Below are 15687 nucleotides of genomic sequence, written 5' to 3' on the forward strand. Positions count from 1 at the left end.
CAGGATCGAACATGCTCCACTAAGACACAGGGAACATACAGTAACTGCAAATAAGGCTTACTAAATTCTTCCAACATTTAAGAGGAAAACTGCTACAAGAAGCCAGAGGATTTTTCTTAGTTTCACCACAATTTCAGTAATCAGTGCATCAGGATAGAATGGACGAGGTCAGTTTCAGTGATAGAGATTATTTTTAGAACATCAAAAGAGTGGGCAACACAGCTCATCTGAAGGATATGAATGTGTGGACAAACATGAAACCAGACGCCAGTTTCTGTGATGGACTCACAGAGACTTCTAAGGCCTGGGCTCTGGGTCTTACATTCAGGCGAAGAGTTTGCCACGTGTGACCCAAAGGCTAGTCACAGTCTCTGAGACAATTTCTTTTTCTCTAAAATGGATGTAATCTACTTCAAAGAGCTGGAGTGGAGATTAAGAAAAACCATGACTGTATTCCTGGCTGTGCACCACAAATCAGCGATTACCACACCATCTCTGCGGGAGAGTTCTTACTACAAAGAAGAGCTATTGTTTCTCCGGCTAGACCCCACTCACGAGGTCTTAAACTGCCGGGAGTGGGGAGCTGCCGGAACCGAGTTCAGCCATTCCCGGCCGGGCCGCGAGGCCTTTCCACTTCCTAACCTCCCCTTTGGGGGGGGGGAAAGCCCAGCTCCGCGCTTTCGGCGGCCGCGGCCCCATCCTGGGTCTTTCCTGTCGCGAGTGTTCGGCGGCAAGACAGCGCGGGCTCCGCAGCGGCTTCCACGCCCCGCGTCCCGTCGGCTCCGGGCAGCCCCAGCCGCCTTCCAACCCGACCTCCAGTCGGGATTGGCGCGCGGGGCGGAGGCGGGGGAGAGGGCGGGGGCGGAGAGCGGTTCCTCGTGCGCGCCTCCTCGGCGCTTTACGGTACCCTCGTTCCGGGCTCCCGCGGCCGGCCCAGCCTCGCGGTGGGGTCCGGAGAGCCGACGGGCGAGCGCGCGGGAGGGAGGGAGGGACGGAGGGAGTGCGAGCGGGAGCGCGAGGAAGGAGGCCGCCCAGCCCCGCGCTCAGCCCCGCGCCGCCGCAGCCATGGCGGAGCGCCGCGCCTTCGCGCAGAAGATCAGCAGGTACGCGGCGGGGAACCGGGCCGGGTCTCGGGGGGTGGGGGGGAGGGTGGGGGGGGAGGGTGGGTGTGGCGCGGCCCCCCGGCCTGGCCAGGCGCAGTCCGGGGCCTGCAGCCCGCGCCTCGCCAGGCCCGCAGGGCGTGCGGCAGCCAGCTCGGCGGTTCTTTGTGTCCGCAGTGGAGTCCGCTCCGGCGCTCCACGCCCACGCCCCGGCTCCCGGCGCCCCAACAAAAGGAACTGGCGAGGAGGCCACGGCGCTCACGCCCGCACCCGCCGCCGCCGCTGACAGCACCCCGGGTGCCCCGTCCGCACCGCCGGCTCTGCACCCGCGCCTGCACACGCACACTAAGGCCGCAAGTGCAAAGTTGCGGGCTGCGGGACACGGGGGCACCCCACTTCCCCCCGTGGGCTGGGTGGGCGCCCTTTCTCTCGCCTCAGGGAAAGATGGATGACCCGACCCGCACTGTGCTTTATGCAGGGGCCTAGCGTTCAAGTCCTAGGAGTAAGCCACCCACCGAGGATCGGTTTCCCAGTAGTTTACCTCCGGGTCCAGATACAAATTAAAGAATATTTGTAGCATTTAACTATGGTATGCTCTTATGGATAAGGCGCTAGGCAGTTTTTTTTTTTGTTTGCTTGTTTCAGTAAAACCTTTTTTCAGTGACATATTTAAAGAAAGACAACATTCGAGTGAATTCTTTTGGCAGTTGTATTTTATTTCTGTGGTTCTGAATCTTTTTAGCTGTTGACATTTCTAGAAAATTTTTGGATATGTCAGAGAAAGGCATTTTTAGCTTCTGAACCTCCACAGTATTAAGGGTTTTGGGATTTTTTTTTTTCCATTTAAAACTAACATCTCATTTTGCATCTCGCCTTTGGCCAAGATCAGGTGTAAAATGTCTCCTTTTAATTTTGAGTTTTAAGACATATTTTTCATTTTTTTCTTAAGAGGTGAAATAAGTTCGTAGGAACGTGGGTGCTGCTGGAAGACTAAGGTGAAGTCAAATACTGAGCGTTGTTTTCTAAATCGGGACCTTGCTGAAAGTTGTCCCGTCTGAAAGTTGGTAAATAGTGGTGCTTAGCTTATAAGAGTACCATGAATGTTAAGTGGTCAGTCTTGTATAAAGCGCATTGTTAACACAGCGTATTACCCATACTGCCACCAGACACTTGTGATCGGGGTTGGGAATGAATAATTATTTATTATATATTATTATTTCCAATCCCAATTGCTCTTGGGCCTGAAGGCATACCATTAATGGACACATCTTGTACATTTCTTTTAAATAGAGCTAGAGTGTGTGTCTTATACAGCAAGCACACCTTTGAGGGTAAGGGATGACATAAAGGCAATGCCTCTTGTCTGTGAATGGAGTTAGCAGGTGGAACTGGACTAGCCTCAAGAAAGAAAATAGACACCATTGTGGAAAACAGCCTCAAATACAAGTAAGGATAGTCTCGAAAGGTATAAAATCAAGACAGGGGGATGAAGGGCATGTGCCCTCACAAGAGGGACTCTTGGGTAGTCATGGCAATGGTGAGGGATGGATTGGACATGGAAGTTGAGGAAGGGGGACGTGCAGCTCTCTAACTGGGCAGCCCGCTGGAGAATGGAAGGGGTCACTGAGGTCCATGCGTCCAAGAGTGGGAGGGACTACTGGATGGAAATGATGCAGGTTTGGACATCTTGACTTTGAGGGCTTGTAAGTCATTTAAATGGAAACATCCATTAGATTTTTGGTGCTGGTTTGAGACACAGGAGAGACTGGGGATCTAGAGTCCAGAATCATCCGCAAGTAGATTGGACAGCAAACCAGGGACAGAGTGCTGAATGTAATTAGTAGTTAGCTGTTAGGAGTGAACTGTCCTCCATGTTACCGAGTTTCATAAGTAATCCTTGGGAGCCGGGCGGTGGTGGCGCACGCCTTTAATTCCAGCACTCGGGAGGCAGAGGCAGCAGGCGGATCTCTGTGAGTTCGAGACCAGCCTGGTCTACAAGAGCTAGTTCCAGGACAGGCGCCAAAACCGCAGAAAAACCCTGTCTCGAAAAACCAAAAAAAAAAAAAAGTAATCCTTGGGAAGGCTTGAGAGCTGTGCCTTTGAGTTCCTGCCAGTGGAAACAGGACAATGTGTGGGGATAGATCAGGGTTGGCAGCCTGGCTCTGCCACTCCTTGCATAGACTTGAGCAGTTTCTTGACTCCATTCCCACTGGCCCTGCAAATGGTTAGAGTTCTAGGACTTTTCTCGGAGGGCTGCTATGAGGTTAAAGAAACCAGTATCTCTCAGATGCTTAGAATGAAGCCTTGTGTGCAGTAATTGCTTAGTAAATAGAGCTATTTCATTTTTGCAGTCTTTATGAAATGAGGCTTAGGACCTTTTCTTCAAAGTGACAATCTTTTCCATAATGTATGCATATATGAAATTCATTGCTCTGTAAAAACCTACTGCCTTGTGATACATTAGGAAAAAAAGGCTCATGATGGTCCAGAAATCTTTATGAAGACCGGTGCTGATCAGCTTTTCTCATTGAGATCTTTTTTCATCCCTCTGCATGGGGTGTTGTTGATTTTTGGAGGCTGGGATCTTTATTCATGAATCCCTGACTGGACTGCTTACCTCAGGTCAGCCTTTCCAAGCACAATGCATTTTGTCCATGTCAAGAATTTGCCTCTTCTCTGATCTCTCTCCTTTCGGAGGACAAGGCCTATGCATTTATGAAGATTAACTATTTGTAGATTAATGCTATAGGATTTCATTTGGACCATTTTATCCAGTGACTTGATATTTAGGTGGATGGACATTTGTGCCCATTTTTACTAGATTCTTATCCATATAACCTAGAGAGGCACAACAACATAGTAAAGAATATTGATTTGGGGACCAAATTGCACAGGTCGAAACTCTGCCTACACTGCATTCATTATAGCTGGGCAGTTCTGAACGTTTGATCAGGTCTCCTTGTTTTGGTTTCCAAAAGCCCCCATACAATTAGTGGGAGAATTAAATGAATGAATACCCTTGAAACATGAGCATTAAAAATGTTAGCTACTGCTTTTTTTTTAAAAAAATTAAAAATCAGTGGCTAATTTTTATTTGCTAATAATAGTTTCTCTTTTCCAGATGAGATGTCATTGCCTAAATTGTCATTCAAACACTTTCTCTCTCTCTCTTTTTCTCTTTCTCTCTCTCTCTTTTGAGACAGGGTTTCCCTGTGTAACAGCTCTGGCTGTCCTGGAACTTGCTTTGTAGACGAGGCTAGCCTCGAACTCACAGAAATCTACTTGCCTCTGCCTCCCAAGTACTGGGATTGCAGAGTCTGCCACCACTGCCTGGCCAGTTACGATATTTTTATTTGTATTTTCTTTTTGCAGCATATTTTCACGGTAGTCTCCCCACCACCACTGTTAATGTCACCACTTTATGCTTATTTTCTTGTTCCTCTTTTGATTGGCTATAATTTTTGCCAATAAGCATAATTAATGAAAACATTTTTGGGGGGAGGCCTGAATGTAAGTCTTATTTAGTAGCCAAAATGTGACCTCTCATGTGTTAGTGGTTCTGATTTTTGTGGACCCAGTCTTGTTTTAGTTCCATGTGTTGTTAATTGCGCTGCCCACTTTTCTCTTTGGGTTTATAGACTTCCCAGATCTTTTGTTCGCCTTATCCTCACAAATCCTTTTAGTTTTTGTTGAACCCCGGGCAGCACTCTGTACTGCAGACCTCCATGTCAGCCCTTAGCTCACCAATGTTTAATGCTCAGAATCTAGTCTCCTCCTACCTTCTAAGCCACGTGTTGGAGGGAGATTAGGACCGAGTTTCCTTTTATTACCATCTTTCAGATGAAGTTACTCCACATTCCTCTCCCCTCTCTCTGAGACAGTCTCCAGGCTGGCTTTGAACCCTGATCTTCCTGCCTTAGCCACAGTTGTGCTGGGATGATGGCCCCATGTGCCATTGGAATCTTGAAGCCTACTTCTGATCACTTTTTGAGAATCTTGGCTCTACACTTTCCCTTTCCATTCTAACATTTTTATCCCCTTTAAGAGATCTTGCTCTCTGTCATAAAACTTCCTATGCCTGTCTCCGTACAAAACAAACACCTACTGAGTTGTTTGGACTTCCTAACTGTCCACCAATTATTGGTTTTTCATTTCTAGTCACGGTTCTCTCAGGTAATGTCATGACTGCTTCCTGCTTTCTCTTAGGAAAGCTTAGGCTGTATGAGCAAGCTTAGTTTATGTGTTCCTGAGTTGTAGATCTGGAGTTAACTTTTGACCCTTTCTCCTGCCTTAGCACTGATTTCAGGAGCTGTGCCCCTCTCCAGTATCTGATATCTGCCTCCTTCCTCCCCTTGACTTGCTATAAAGTAACAAAGCAAGTAAACTTCAGTTACAATAATAAATCTTTCAGTCTAATTTTTAGAAAAGAAACAAGAAAGCAAACAATAGATACTGCTAGCTCAGGTCTTGACTGTTCAAATCTAGTGCCATGCGGATGCTGAAACTTAAGAATTGTTTGCCTGCCTCCTCAGTCCAGCCCTATTTCCACACCTCCCTAGGCAATCCCAGCCCCAGTTTCTCCGCCCTCTTACTCAGGCTCCTCAAGGCAAGGCTTTAATCAGGAATACAGTTTTCTGACAGTGGGGAGTCCAGACATTCCCTTGTGTCCTAGGGTTCTCTGTAATCTGGTCTCTTTTGTTGACTCATTCTTTAGTTTACCCCTTGCTCTCCAGTCAGCGGTGTTTCCATGACTATAGCTATGGTACTATAAACCACAGCTGTAACTATTCTGTTGTGCTTGTTTTCATTTGTCATTTATATTACTTAAAATTTTTTGTATGCCTCATTTTTTAAAAATAGAAGATATATTTAGTATGTGTGTCATGTGTGTGTGCATGCTATGTACTGTCATGCGTGTGGGGGTCAGAGGACAGCTTGCAGAAGTCAGTTCTCTCCTTCTACCATGTGGGTCCCAGGGTTCTAACTCAGGCCCAGGTTGGTGGCAAGTACTTTTATCTGTTGTGCCAACACAGCTGTTGTGATAAATCTTTCTTTAAGCATCTTGCTGCCTTGGTACATGCACGCACCCCTTCCTAAAGAAATAGTAAAAGTATAACTTAAAAATTTCAAACAAACAAGGCAGATCTTGCCCATTCTCAGATTATTCCAGCCCACTTTGCACTTTGCTTCGCTTTGTGTTTTCTTCTTATCACCTGTGCATGCATTTCTTTTTTCTTTTTTTTTTTTCTTTTTTTTTTTTTTGATTTTCGAGACAGGGTTTCTCCGTAGCTTTTGGTTCCTGTCCTGGACCTAGCTCTTGTAGACCAGGCTGGCCTCGAACTCACAGAGATCCACCTGCCTCTGCCTCCTGAGTGCTGGGATTAAAGGCGTGCGCCACCACCGCCCGGCCTGTGCATGCATTTCTAAGCAATATGGTTTTCTTTTCCGCTTTTAAAGGTATTTGAACAGTATTGTGTTGCATGTTTTTTCCTTTATTCTCTTGCTTTTGCTAAAATTTTATTGTGTCGTTCATTCATGATTGCAGTTAAAGTTCATTCATTTTTATGGTTTTGTAGTGTGTTTTATTGTATAAGTACGCCATGATGCAGTTTTTGACTATTAGACAGAATGTGTATTCTGGGACCCATCTATGCATAAGTTCCTTAAGGGCTATGGTTCTCAGCCTTCCTAACGATACAACCCTTTAATACAATTCCTCAGGTTGTGGTGACCTCTGATCATAAAATTATTTTATTGCTACTTCATAACTGTAATTTTGCTACTGTTATGAATTATAATGTAAATATCTGATAATGCAGGATTGTCCCTATGAAAGGGTCTTTCAACCTGACTCACAAAGGATCGATCGTGACCCACAAGTTGAGAACCTCTGCTCTAAGGACTACTCAATTCCTGGTTGAGCGATATTTTGTTGTTATTTGTAGCAATTTTATTTATCACCGGGTTTATTAGGCGAGTCTTACAGTGTTGCTTTCCATAGTTGCTGTTCCTCGGTGTTGCCAAGCTTTTCAGTTTTATCGGTGTTTTGGATTCATGATGTTAGTGCATTGTTAAGTTTTAATTTTTATTTACTGAATTATTAATGAAGTTGAGCTCTGCTTTGTTTGTTTATTGACCATTTGAATGCCTTGTTTTGTTTAAGTTGCCTATTTAAATCTTTGTGGCCATCCCCTGTCCATATTTTCCTTTGTGATTTTGTGTGGGAACTTTGCATACAGCCAGTATACTAATTGTTTATTGATTATTTGTATAATAACACCCCATTATGACTTATTTCTCATTCTTTCTAAGGAAGTCTTGAAAAGTAAGTTCTTAGTTTTAATGCTCCTTGTGTTTTTTTGTTGTTTTATGTTTATATTATTATGGTTATTACTTTATATTTGTTTGCTTGCTTGCTTTTTGAGACAGGATCCCATGTAGTCCAGTTTGGCCTATATAGCAGATGATGACCTGACTGCACTTCTGATCTTTCTGCCTCTACCTCCTGAGGGCTGGGATTACAGGCTACTTTGTCCAGTTTATGGACTGTTGGAGATCAAACCCAGGGTTTCCTGCACACTAGACATTTTTCCGAACTGAACTCAATTCAACCCCAGTACCTTATGGCTCTTGGATAAGAAATTGCTCCTTATCCTGAGACAGACATTGCCTGTATTTACACAAACCTGAGCTGAAGTTTGTATTCCACCTGACTTAATATGGGAACAGAATGGACTTGTAATTTCCACCTCTACTGTAAAGTCTTGATTTTGTTCCGTAGATCTGGTTGGGTGTCTTTTAACCAGTCATAGGGATTTTAATTCTATTACCTTCAGGATTTAGTAACCTGGTTAGTCCCTCTCTCTCTTTTTTTTTAAGTATGTTGTTTTCATTTAGCCCTTTGAAAGTCTATATAAATTTTACATTATATCTCACTCCTCTAAAATAAAAAGCAAAAACCCAAAAAACTTCCCACCCATACCCTGTTAGACTTGTGTTGGAGTTACATTGAACTTACACATCAGTTTGGTGGAAAATGATAGTCTTTTAATACTGTTTGCAATCCATAGCCTCTCTCTTCAGTTATTACAGAAAAAAGCTCCATGGTTTTCTGTGAGGTCCTTGCTTGTCTTTAGTCAGGTTTATTTTTAGGTATCCAACAATTTTATATCCAGCTATATCTCACTAAACTCTTGTTGATAATGGCTGTAGATTCTTTGATAATTTCTGCATATATAGTTGTATTTTCTGGGAGTTACAAAAGTTTATTATTTTTCATCTGTTAGTAACTTTAAAATCTTATGTATGTGTATTTTGCTCTGTAGTTGGATCATAATATGGTAACAGGTGGTCCCAGGTGGCTTTTGGGAAGTTGATGGGACTTTTAAGAGCTGGGGCATCAGAAGCATAGCACTGACTTAAGGGCCCTCACCTATTCCTCTTTCCTTTTGCTTTGTGGTCATCTAAAGACCAAGTTTGCCCTGCCATGTCCATACCCCATGAAGTGTTACCTACTGTGGGCCTAAAGGAACGGGGCTGTTGGCATGGACTAGAACTTCTGAAAGCGAGTCCAAAGAAAACTTTGGTGTCTTGCTGTAGTGATGGGATGATGTCCATGATCTTACATTACTGTGTGGCTATTACTATTGGTGTTTAACATTGTATTAATGTTGAGTGTTCTTGTTAGGGTTGTGAGCTCAAAGGCAAAGCATTCTGTGTTTCACTTTTGAGCCAGACAGTTACTGAGAGGTGATTATTATTTTTTTTTAAAGAAATTCTTTCAGACTTTATTCCCTAGAAACAGAGGCTAAGGATTGAGAATCAAAGCTTTGTTTGGGAAGTACAATCCCAGGGCATCAGGAAGAAGGGGAAGTAGGTACGGTTCAGGGAGATGAGGAGTGCTGGAAGGTGAGGGCATGTCTTCCTGGCTGCTGCTTCACAAAGAACCTGGGAGAGCATTTGGCAGGTGTGTTTGTTGGCCGTGAGGAGTATCTGTGGACAGAGAGAGACTTCTCGGATCAGTTGGATTTTGCCAGAAGTGTACCTACCTACAATCCTGTTTTCTCCTGTTTTAAGCAGCTCAGACTCCAGGGTTAAGTCCTGCTTTGTTGTGTCATTTGGGTTTTTTGGCAGCCACTTTGGATGTCTTGTTGTTTTTCCTTTTCTTTTAAGAATTTACTTAGGTGCATTGGTGTTTTGCCTGTATTTATGTCTGTGTGAGGGTGTTGGAACTGGAGTTACAGACAGTTGTGAGCCGCCACCTGGGTCCTCTGGAAGAAGTCAGTGCTCTTAATCGCCGAGCCATCTCTCCAGCTCCTGTCTTGTTACTTTTTCTCTCGCTCTCGCGCTCTCTCGCTCTCTCTCTCTCTCTCTCTCTCTCTCTCTCTCTCTCTCTCTCTCTACCAAAGGAGTTTTTAATATGCAATTATAGAAGCTTAAATCATAAAGTGCTCACTCTTATAAATTGATGACCGGATTAGGGGATACAGGTGTTATCAGTAGGTCTGCTATCTTTGTATCTCAGATTTTGTACAAAAACTGAAACCAAAATGCTTGCACTTCTACCAGGTGTTCAGTTTCCTGTCTTCTTCAGGTGTATGTAGTTCCTTGAACCAACTGCTGTGTTTAAGAATGTAGAAGAGTCTGGTCAGTCCTGGGTTCCTCGTCCCTTTTCCTGACTTGGAGGGAGGTGTAGTGAACGATGTCAGCCCCTCTTGAATCTCAGGGCGTAAGTTCATTACAAACAGGTTTCTAAGGAAGGAAGGAAGGTGAGAGTGCTGGTCATACCAAGTTGACGACGCTCTTCAGAGTTAATTCTGGCCAGGGAGATGGCCCAGGCTTGTTGCAAGCACAAGAACCTCAGATTGGTCTCCAAAACCCTTATACATAAGCTAGTGTAGTAGTGTGCATATGTACTCAGACCTGGGGAGTTGGAGACAGTTTGATCCCTGGGGCGCCCTGGCCTGCCAGTATGGCTTAATCAGGGAGCTTCAAGTCTATGAGAGACCCTCATCTCATAAAACAAGGTGAATGGTACCTGAGGAATGACACCCAAGGTTGGCCTTTGACCTCCACAGAAACATATATGTACAAATGCTTTCACATGTACAAATACATACACACACATGAACTTCAACATTTTCCTAATTTACTTGTGTGTGTGTGTGTGTGTGTGTGTGTGTGCGCACATGCTCAAGATTGACGTTTGGTGTTTTAGTTGATCACCTTCTACCTTATTTATTGAGGTAGGGTTTCCTCCATTCCCACCTTCATGTGGAATTTATGTAGGTGCTGGGAATCTGAACCCCAGTCCTCATCTTGGTAACAAGCTTTCTAACTTAGCCATTTCCTTGGCCTCCAAAGTAATCATTTTAATTGTCCCATATTCTTCCTTAAATTGAAGTGGAACTGGTGAAATTCAAAGAGAACCAACCATTGCAGATTTTTCTTGCACCGCCAGCTCACACACACACACACACACACACACACACACACACACACACACACAAAATGACATGGAGACATTATTATGAGAGCTTGGCCTATAGCTTAGGCTTGACCCACCAGCTATTATAACTTAAATTAACCCATTCCTATTTGTCTGTGTGTTGCCAGGTGGCTTGTGGCTTCTCTCTCTCTTTCTCTCTCTCTGCTTCTGGCTGGTGGCCCCACCTTTCTTCTTCCCAGAGCTCTCAGTCCAGAAGTCCTGCCTATACCTGCTGCCTAGCTATTGGCTGTTTAGCTTTTTATTAAATCAGTCATAGTAACACACCTTCACACAGTGTAAAGGATTATTCCACAATACCATCATAACTTGATGTTAGCTGGCTGTGGGGTGTCTGTCACTTAATTTTGAAAAGCCTAGCTCAGACCTAAATGCAGATCTTAGTTACTATTCTATTGCTGTGAAGAGACACCATTACCAAGGTAGCTTATAAAAGGAAGCATTTAACCGGGGGCTGGTTTACAGTTTCTGAGAGTTAGTTCCTGATCGTCATGGTGGGGAGTGTGGTGGCAGGCAGGCATGGTGCTAAAGCAGGAGCTGAGAGCTTGCATCCTGATGTTTAAGGTGGAGTCAGTGAGAGAGTGCAAATCTGGGAATGACATGGGTTTTTGAAGCCTCAAAGCCTACCCCCAATGACACACCTCTGCAAATAAGGCCACACCTCCTAATCCTTCCCAGATAGTTCTACTAACTGGGGACCAAGCATATGAACCTGTGAGGACCATTCTCATTCACACGGCCATAGTGAACTTTCATAACCTTCATAGGAATGTTTTCGTGTTTGGATTTTGGCTTTCTCGTACATATGCACTCATGGCACCAGAAAACTGAACTAGCCCTCTCATTTATATTAGCTCTTGGATAATTGCCATAATTTCTGCTAAAGATCCAGGGAGAGCGGTGTATGTCTCAGGGTTCCAACTGTCTCTGTCACTCTGCACTAGCTCTTCTCTTTCCAACCCTCCCCACCACACCCTTTCCTTAGCTCCTCTGAGAAGCCCAGCCACAAAAGACCTAGCTTTGTGGATGTATTTAATTTAACTTTATTTATTGTTAGTGCACACACACACGTGCCAAGTTGCATATGTGGAGGTCAGAGAACAACTTTCTGTATTTGGTTCTCTCCTTCCAATGTGGGTTCTGGGCTGAACTCTTATGGCAAGTCTTTTTACCCTGGGAGACTTCTCATTGTCCCTATTTAGGTATCTTTTACATGCCATAAAACATTATTTATTTAATGTAAGTGAATGATTTTTAGTAAATTTATGGTTATGAAACCATCATCCACTTTTAGAATATTTCCATCACCCTGAAATATGTTTTGTGCCAGTTTTTAGTCAGTCTCCATTTCTACTCAAAACCTTAGGTAACACTGATCTACTTTTTATATCTCTATATTTTCCTGTTTTGAACATTTCACATAAATGGAGTTATGTAGCATGAGGTCTTTCTGTGTGTGACTTTTAAAAGTTAGCATAATGTTTTCATGTTTTTTTATACTGTAGTACATTTTGCCATTTTTATTTTATGTTTAAATAATCCATTTTATGTAGCACATTTTGTTTTTCCAAAGCTAATGAACTTTTGGTAACTGTTTTTGGCCATTGTGAACGTGCCTCTGTACATTTCTGTGCTGGTATGTTTGAACACTTGGTTTTAATTCTTTAGAGAATTTTTTTTAGATTTATATTATTTTATGTGTATGAGTGCTTTGCCTGCCTACATGAATTTTATTTGTTTTCTGTCCCCCATTCCCTTCTCTTTCCTGCTGAAATGTTTTATTTCCAACAAGCACTCCTCTTTTTATGGAGTGTGAGTGAGTGTGTGTGTGTGTTTGATGTATTGAGTTTAATTAGGGCTCCTTTTGTGGATACGGGTAGGATGTTATTTACTGGAGCAAGGGGAGAAAGGATCACTTATCAGCGGCTTTAACACTGAAAATAACACACCCTCAGACCCCTCCCACACCCATGATGGGTGTTGGTGGGCTCTGCAGGCTTTGTGCAGATAAACCACAGCTGCAGTGGGTTGTGAGTGTGGTGGCCATGCCAAGTCCAGAAGACGTCTGTTTGCTTTGCATCTCCGCATCCTTTGGCTCTTAAGTTCTTTTCTCCTCTTCGCTGTTGTTTCTCCATCTTGGGAGGGGTGATCCAGTTGAGAGTAGGTGATGGTGTAGTGCTTGGTCCTAAATGGGATGTTGTTTTGTTTTGACACAGCATCTCATTTGCCCAGGCTGACTTTGAATTTGCTGTGTAGTCAAGACAACCTTGAACTTCCAATCTTGCCTCCACTTCGTGAATGCTGGGATTTCAAGTATGCATGGTGCTCGGGGTGGAACCCAGAGCCTCACGCTAGGCAGATACTCTATTAAGCCCATTTCCCAGGCTCTTGTGTAGCTTCCTCTCAGCAGGAGTTTTCAATGACTAGACTGCCACCTCTGCCTTCTTTTGGGCTTACTCTTCTCATCATGTTCTTTTGGTAAATTTGTTTTAAACTTTTTGTTTTGGATGTTATCATGCAAAGAATTTTTTAAAAATTGGGTTTTCATTGCTAGAATATGTAAGTAACTGTTGCTTTTGAGTACTGAAGTACTATCCTAGGACCTTGATAAAATTGTTTATTTTACTGTCTTTTCATGGGTTTTTTTCTTAGAATTTTCTGTGTGGAGTATAATTTTGATTGCTTTTCAATCTGAATATTTTTATTTCCTCTCTCTTACCCTTGCTCTCTTTCTTGCCCCTTTAGTTCCCAAATTTGTCTGTTGTATGAGTGGAGCACCCTCCATGGAACAAAGTCAGTAGCCCCCACCCCATATGTGTGTGCCCACCTGCCTGTGTGTCCTTGTCCTTTGTTTGTCTGTGTACATATGTTGAGGCCAGAGGTCAATGTCAGGTGTCATTTTCAGCTGCTTCCCATGCGTTTTTTGAGACAAGGTCTATTGTTGAAGCTGGAACTCTCTAATTTGGCTAGACTACCAATCAGATTATACGTGTATGCTGCCATGCCCAGCCTAACTTTTTTTAATGTTTTGAGATTATAGTATAATTATTATGTCATTTCACCCCTTCCCTTTCTCCCCTTCAAATCCTCCCATACACCCATCCTTGCTCTCTTTCAAATCCAAGGCTTTTTTCCCCCATTAATTTGTGGTAATATTTTGTTTGTGATCTAACAAATAAAGCTTGCCTGAAGATCAGAGTGCAGAGCTAGCCACTAGTTAGCCAGGCAGTGGTGGCATACACCTTTAATCCCAGCACTTCAGAGACAGAGGCAGACGGATCTCTGTGAGTTTAATGCTACCCTGGTCTACACGAGATTGATCTAGTCCTAAAGAGAAACAGCCTGGCTGTGCAGCTCATACTTTTAATCCCAGTATTTGGGAGTCACATGGCTTTAATCCCAACACTAGGGAGGTGGAGACAGGAAGGGATATGGCTGGGCAGAGAGAGGAATATAAGGTGGGAGAAGATAGAAACTCAGGCTTCAGTCTGAGGATTCGTAGGAACAGGATCTCCCTTTTGGTCTGAGGATTCAGTAGAGGTGAGAACTAGTGGCTGGCTGCTCTGCTTCTCTGATCTTTCAGCATTAACCCCTATCTCTCTCTCTCTCTGGGTTTTTATTATTAAAACCAATTAGAATTTGTGCTACATTAATTATTATTACATACATACATATTTGTAAATGCATAAATACAACTTAGTCTGTATAATGCTACTTGTTTGTATGTTTTCAGGGCTGACCATTTGATTCTGGATAACTAATTGGTGTGTTCTCCCCTGGGGAAGACTTCTCCCATTCCCAGCCTTCCTTAGTTGCTATAGTCCTTTGTGTAGGGTTGAGCCCCATGAGCTCTCCCTGTCCTCTTTAGCAAGTCTTTTGCTGTACTTTTCAGCTCATGTTTAGGCAGTCATGTTCGTAAGACTTTATGGTGTAGCTTCTGCCATTCCCAGGAGATGTAATCTCACAGCAAACTGAAGAGACACCCAGCTTCTTTTGCGGATGCTGGGGTCAAACTCAGGTTCTTGTGTGGCGAGCATTTTAATGGCTGCACTGTCTTTGCCACAGCCTTGCTGTCTGTGTCACTGTTGCTGGTCCCCTCAGTCTGACTGGTCAGTCAGATGTCCTATCATCAAATTCTGCTGATTTTTACCTTCTTTCCCTGAGTCCTCACCAAATCTTAGAGAGTATTTGGTTCTTCCTGGTGGTGTGAAATGGTGTTTTGTGAAGTGATCGTTACAACCAACTTCTTGCAAGTAGTGTTCAAGATGGCCCCAGGGGTGGATCTTTGCCCAGTGTAATCCATCCTGTAAGCATCACTCCCACGTCTCTGCTTGCTGATTGATTCTCGAGAGAGAAAGGACAGTTTCTTCTATCTTATCTCTCAGTTGATAAGCTTCTGTAGCCTTTGCTGCCTCAGAGGGCTCATCTAGCTGACACAGAACAGGTAAGGTCCACGGTCAGACCTGTTTCCCATTGGCTTGGAATTTTGATACGGTGATGGCCACTATAGCAATGTCTCCTTGGAACATAATGTAGAGAGTACCGGCAAGCTCTCCATACCCTTGATGTTTTGTGGCTCCTTCGTTTCTTTTCCATTAAACTAATTCAGGTGTTGAGGGCTGGGGACTTGGGGCTTGCCTTATCCAAGGGATACCCTTTATCCAACCTTTAGCTGAGAGTGGCAGCCTCGAAGTGTAAAACTGGTGTCTCCTGACTGGAGTGGTTTGCCACTTCTACTCTTCCTCAGGCTTCATTCTTCTTTTCTGTCCTAATTCATTGGCAACAACCTCCAGTGTAGTGCTGAAGCAGCAGAAATCCTCGCTTTCTTTCTGATCTAAGCAAAATAATGTTCAGATTTTCACAAGTGTTTTGTATTGTTGCCCCCTCTCCAAAGAATTTTACTATGCAAACAAGGCTGTTCTTGAACTCATAGGGACTTTTCCCTGCATCTGCTTCCCGAGTGCTGGATTAAAGTTGTGCACCACCATGCCTGGCTACAAGCACGGTACGAATTGTAGTCAAATACTGTAGGAAGAGGTAGGAGAGAACAGATTTAGGAAGTATTTAAAGTTAGGATAAGCC

General features: G+C 43.8%; 1 protein-coding gene across 7 annotated transcripts in view; it reads left to right on the forward strand.

Moving 5' to 3' along the window:
• The first annotated feature begins 251 nt into the window (after positions 1–251).
• Positions 252–15687, forward strand: part of Dock7 (dedicator of cytokinesis 7) — a 185533-nt gene continuing 170097 nt past the window's right edge. For 6 of the 7 annotated variants that reach the window (XM_050136364.1, XM_050136365.1, XM_050136367.1 and 3 more), the window contains exon 1: positions 252–1103. In XM_050136364.1, coding sequence (XP_049992321.1) covers positions 397–1103 — 707 coding nt within the window. In that variant the 5' untranslated portion in view covers positions 252–396. Of the gene's footprint in view, positions 1104–2454; positions 2547–15687 lie in introns of those variants that run through there. The other variant, XM_050136369.1, reaches the window with a different exon arrangement.

Source organism: Alexandromys fortis, unplaced genomic scaffold, assembly GCF_014885135.2.
Source record: "Alexandromys fortis isolate MF-2015 unplaced genomic scaffold, M_Fortis_MF-2015_v1.1 scaffold_13, whole genome shotgun sequence".
Taxonomy (NCBI): Eukaryota; Metazoa; Chordata; class Mammalia; order Rodentia; family Cricetidae; genus Alexandromys; species Alexandromys fortis.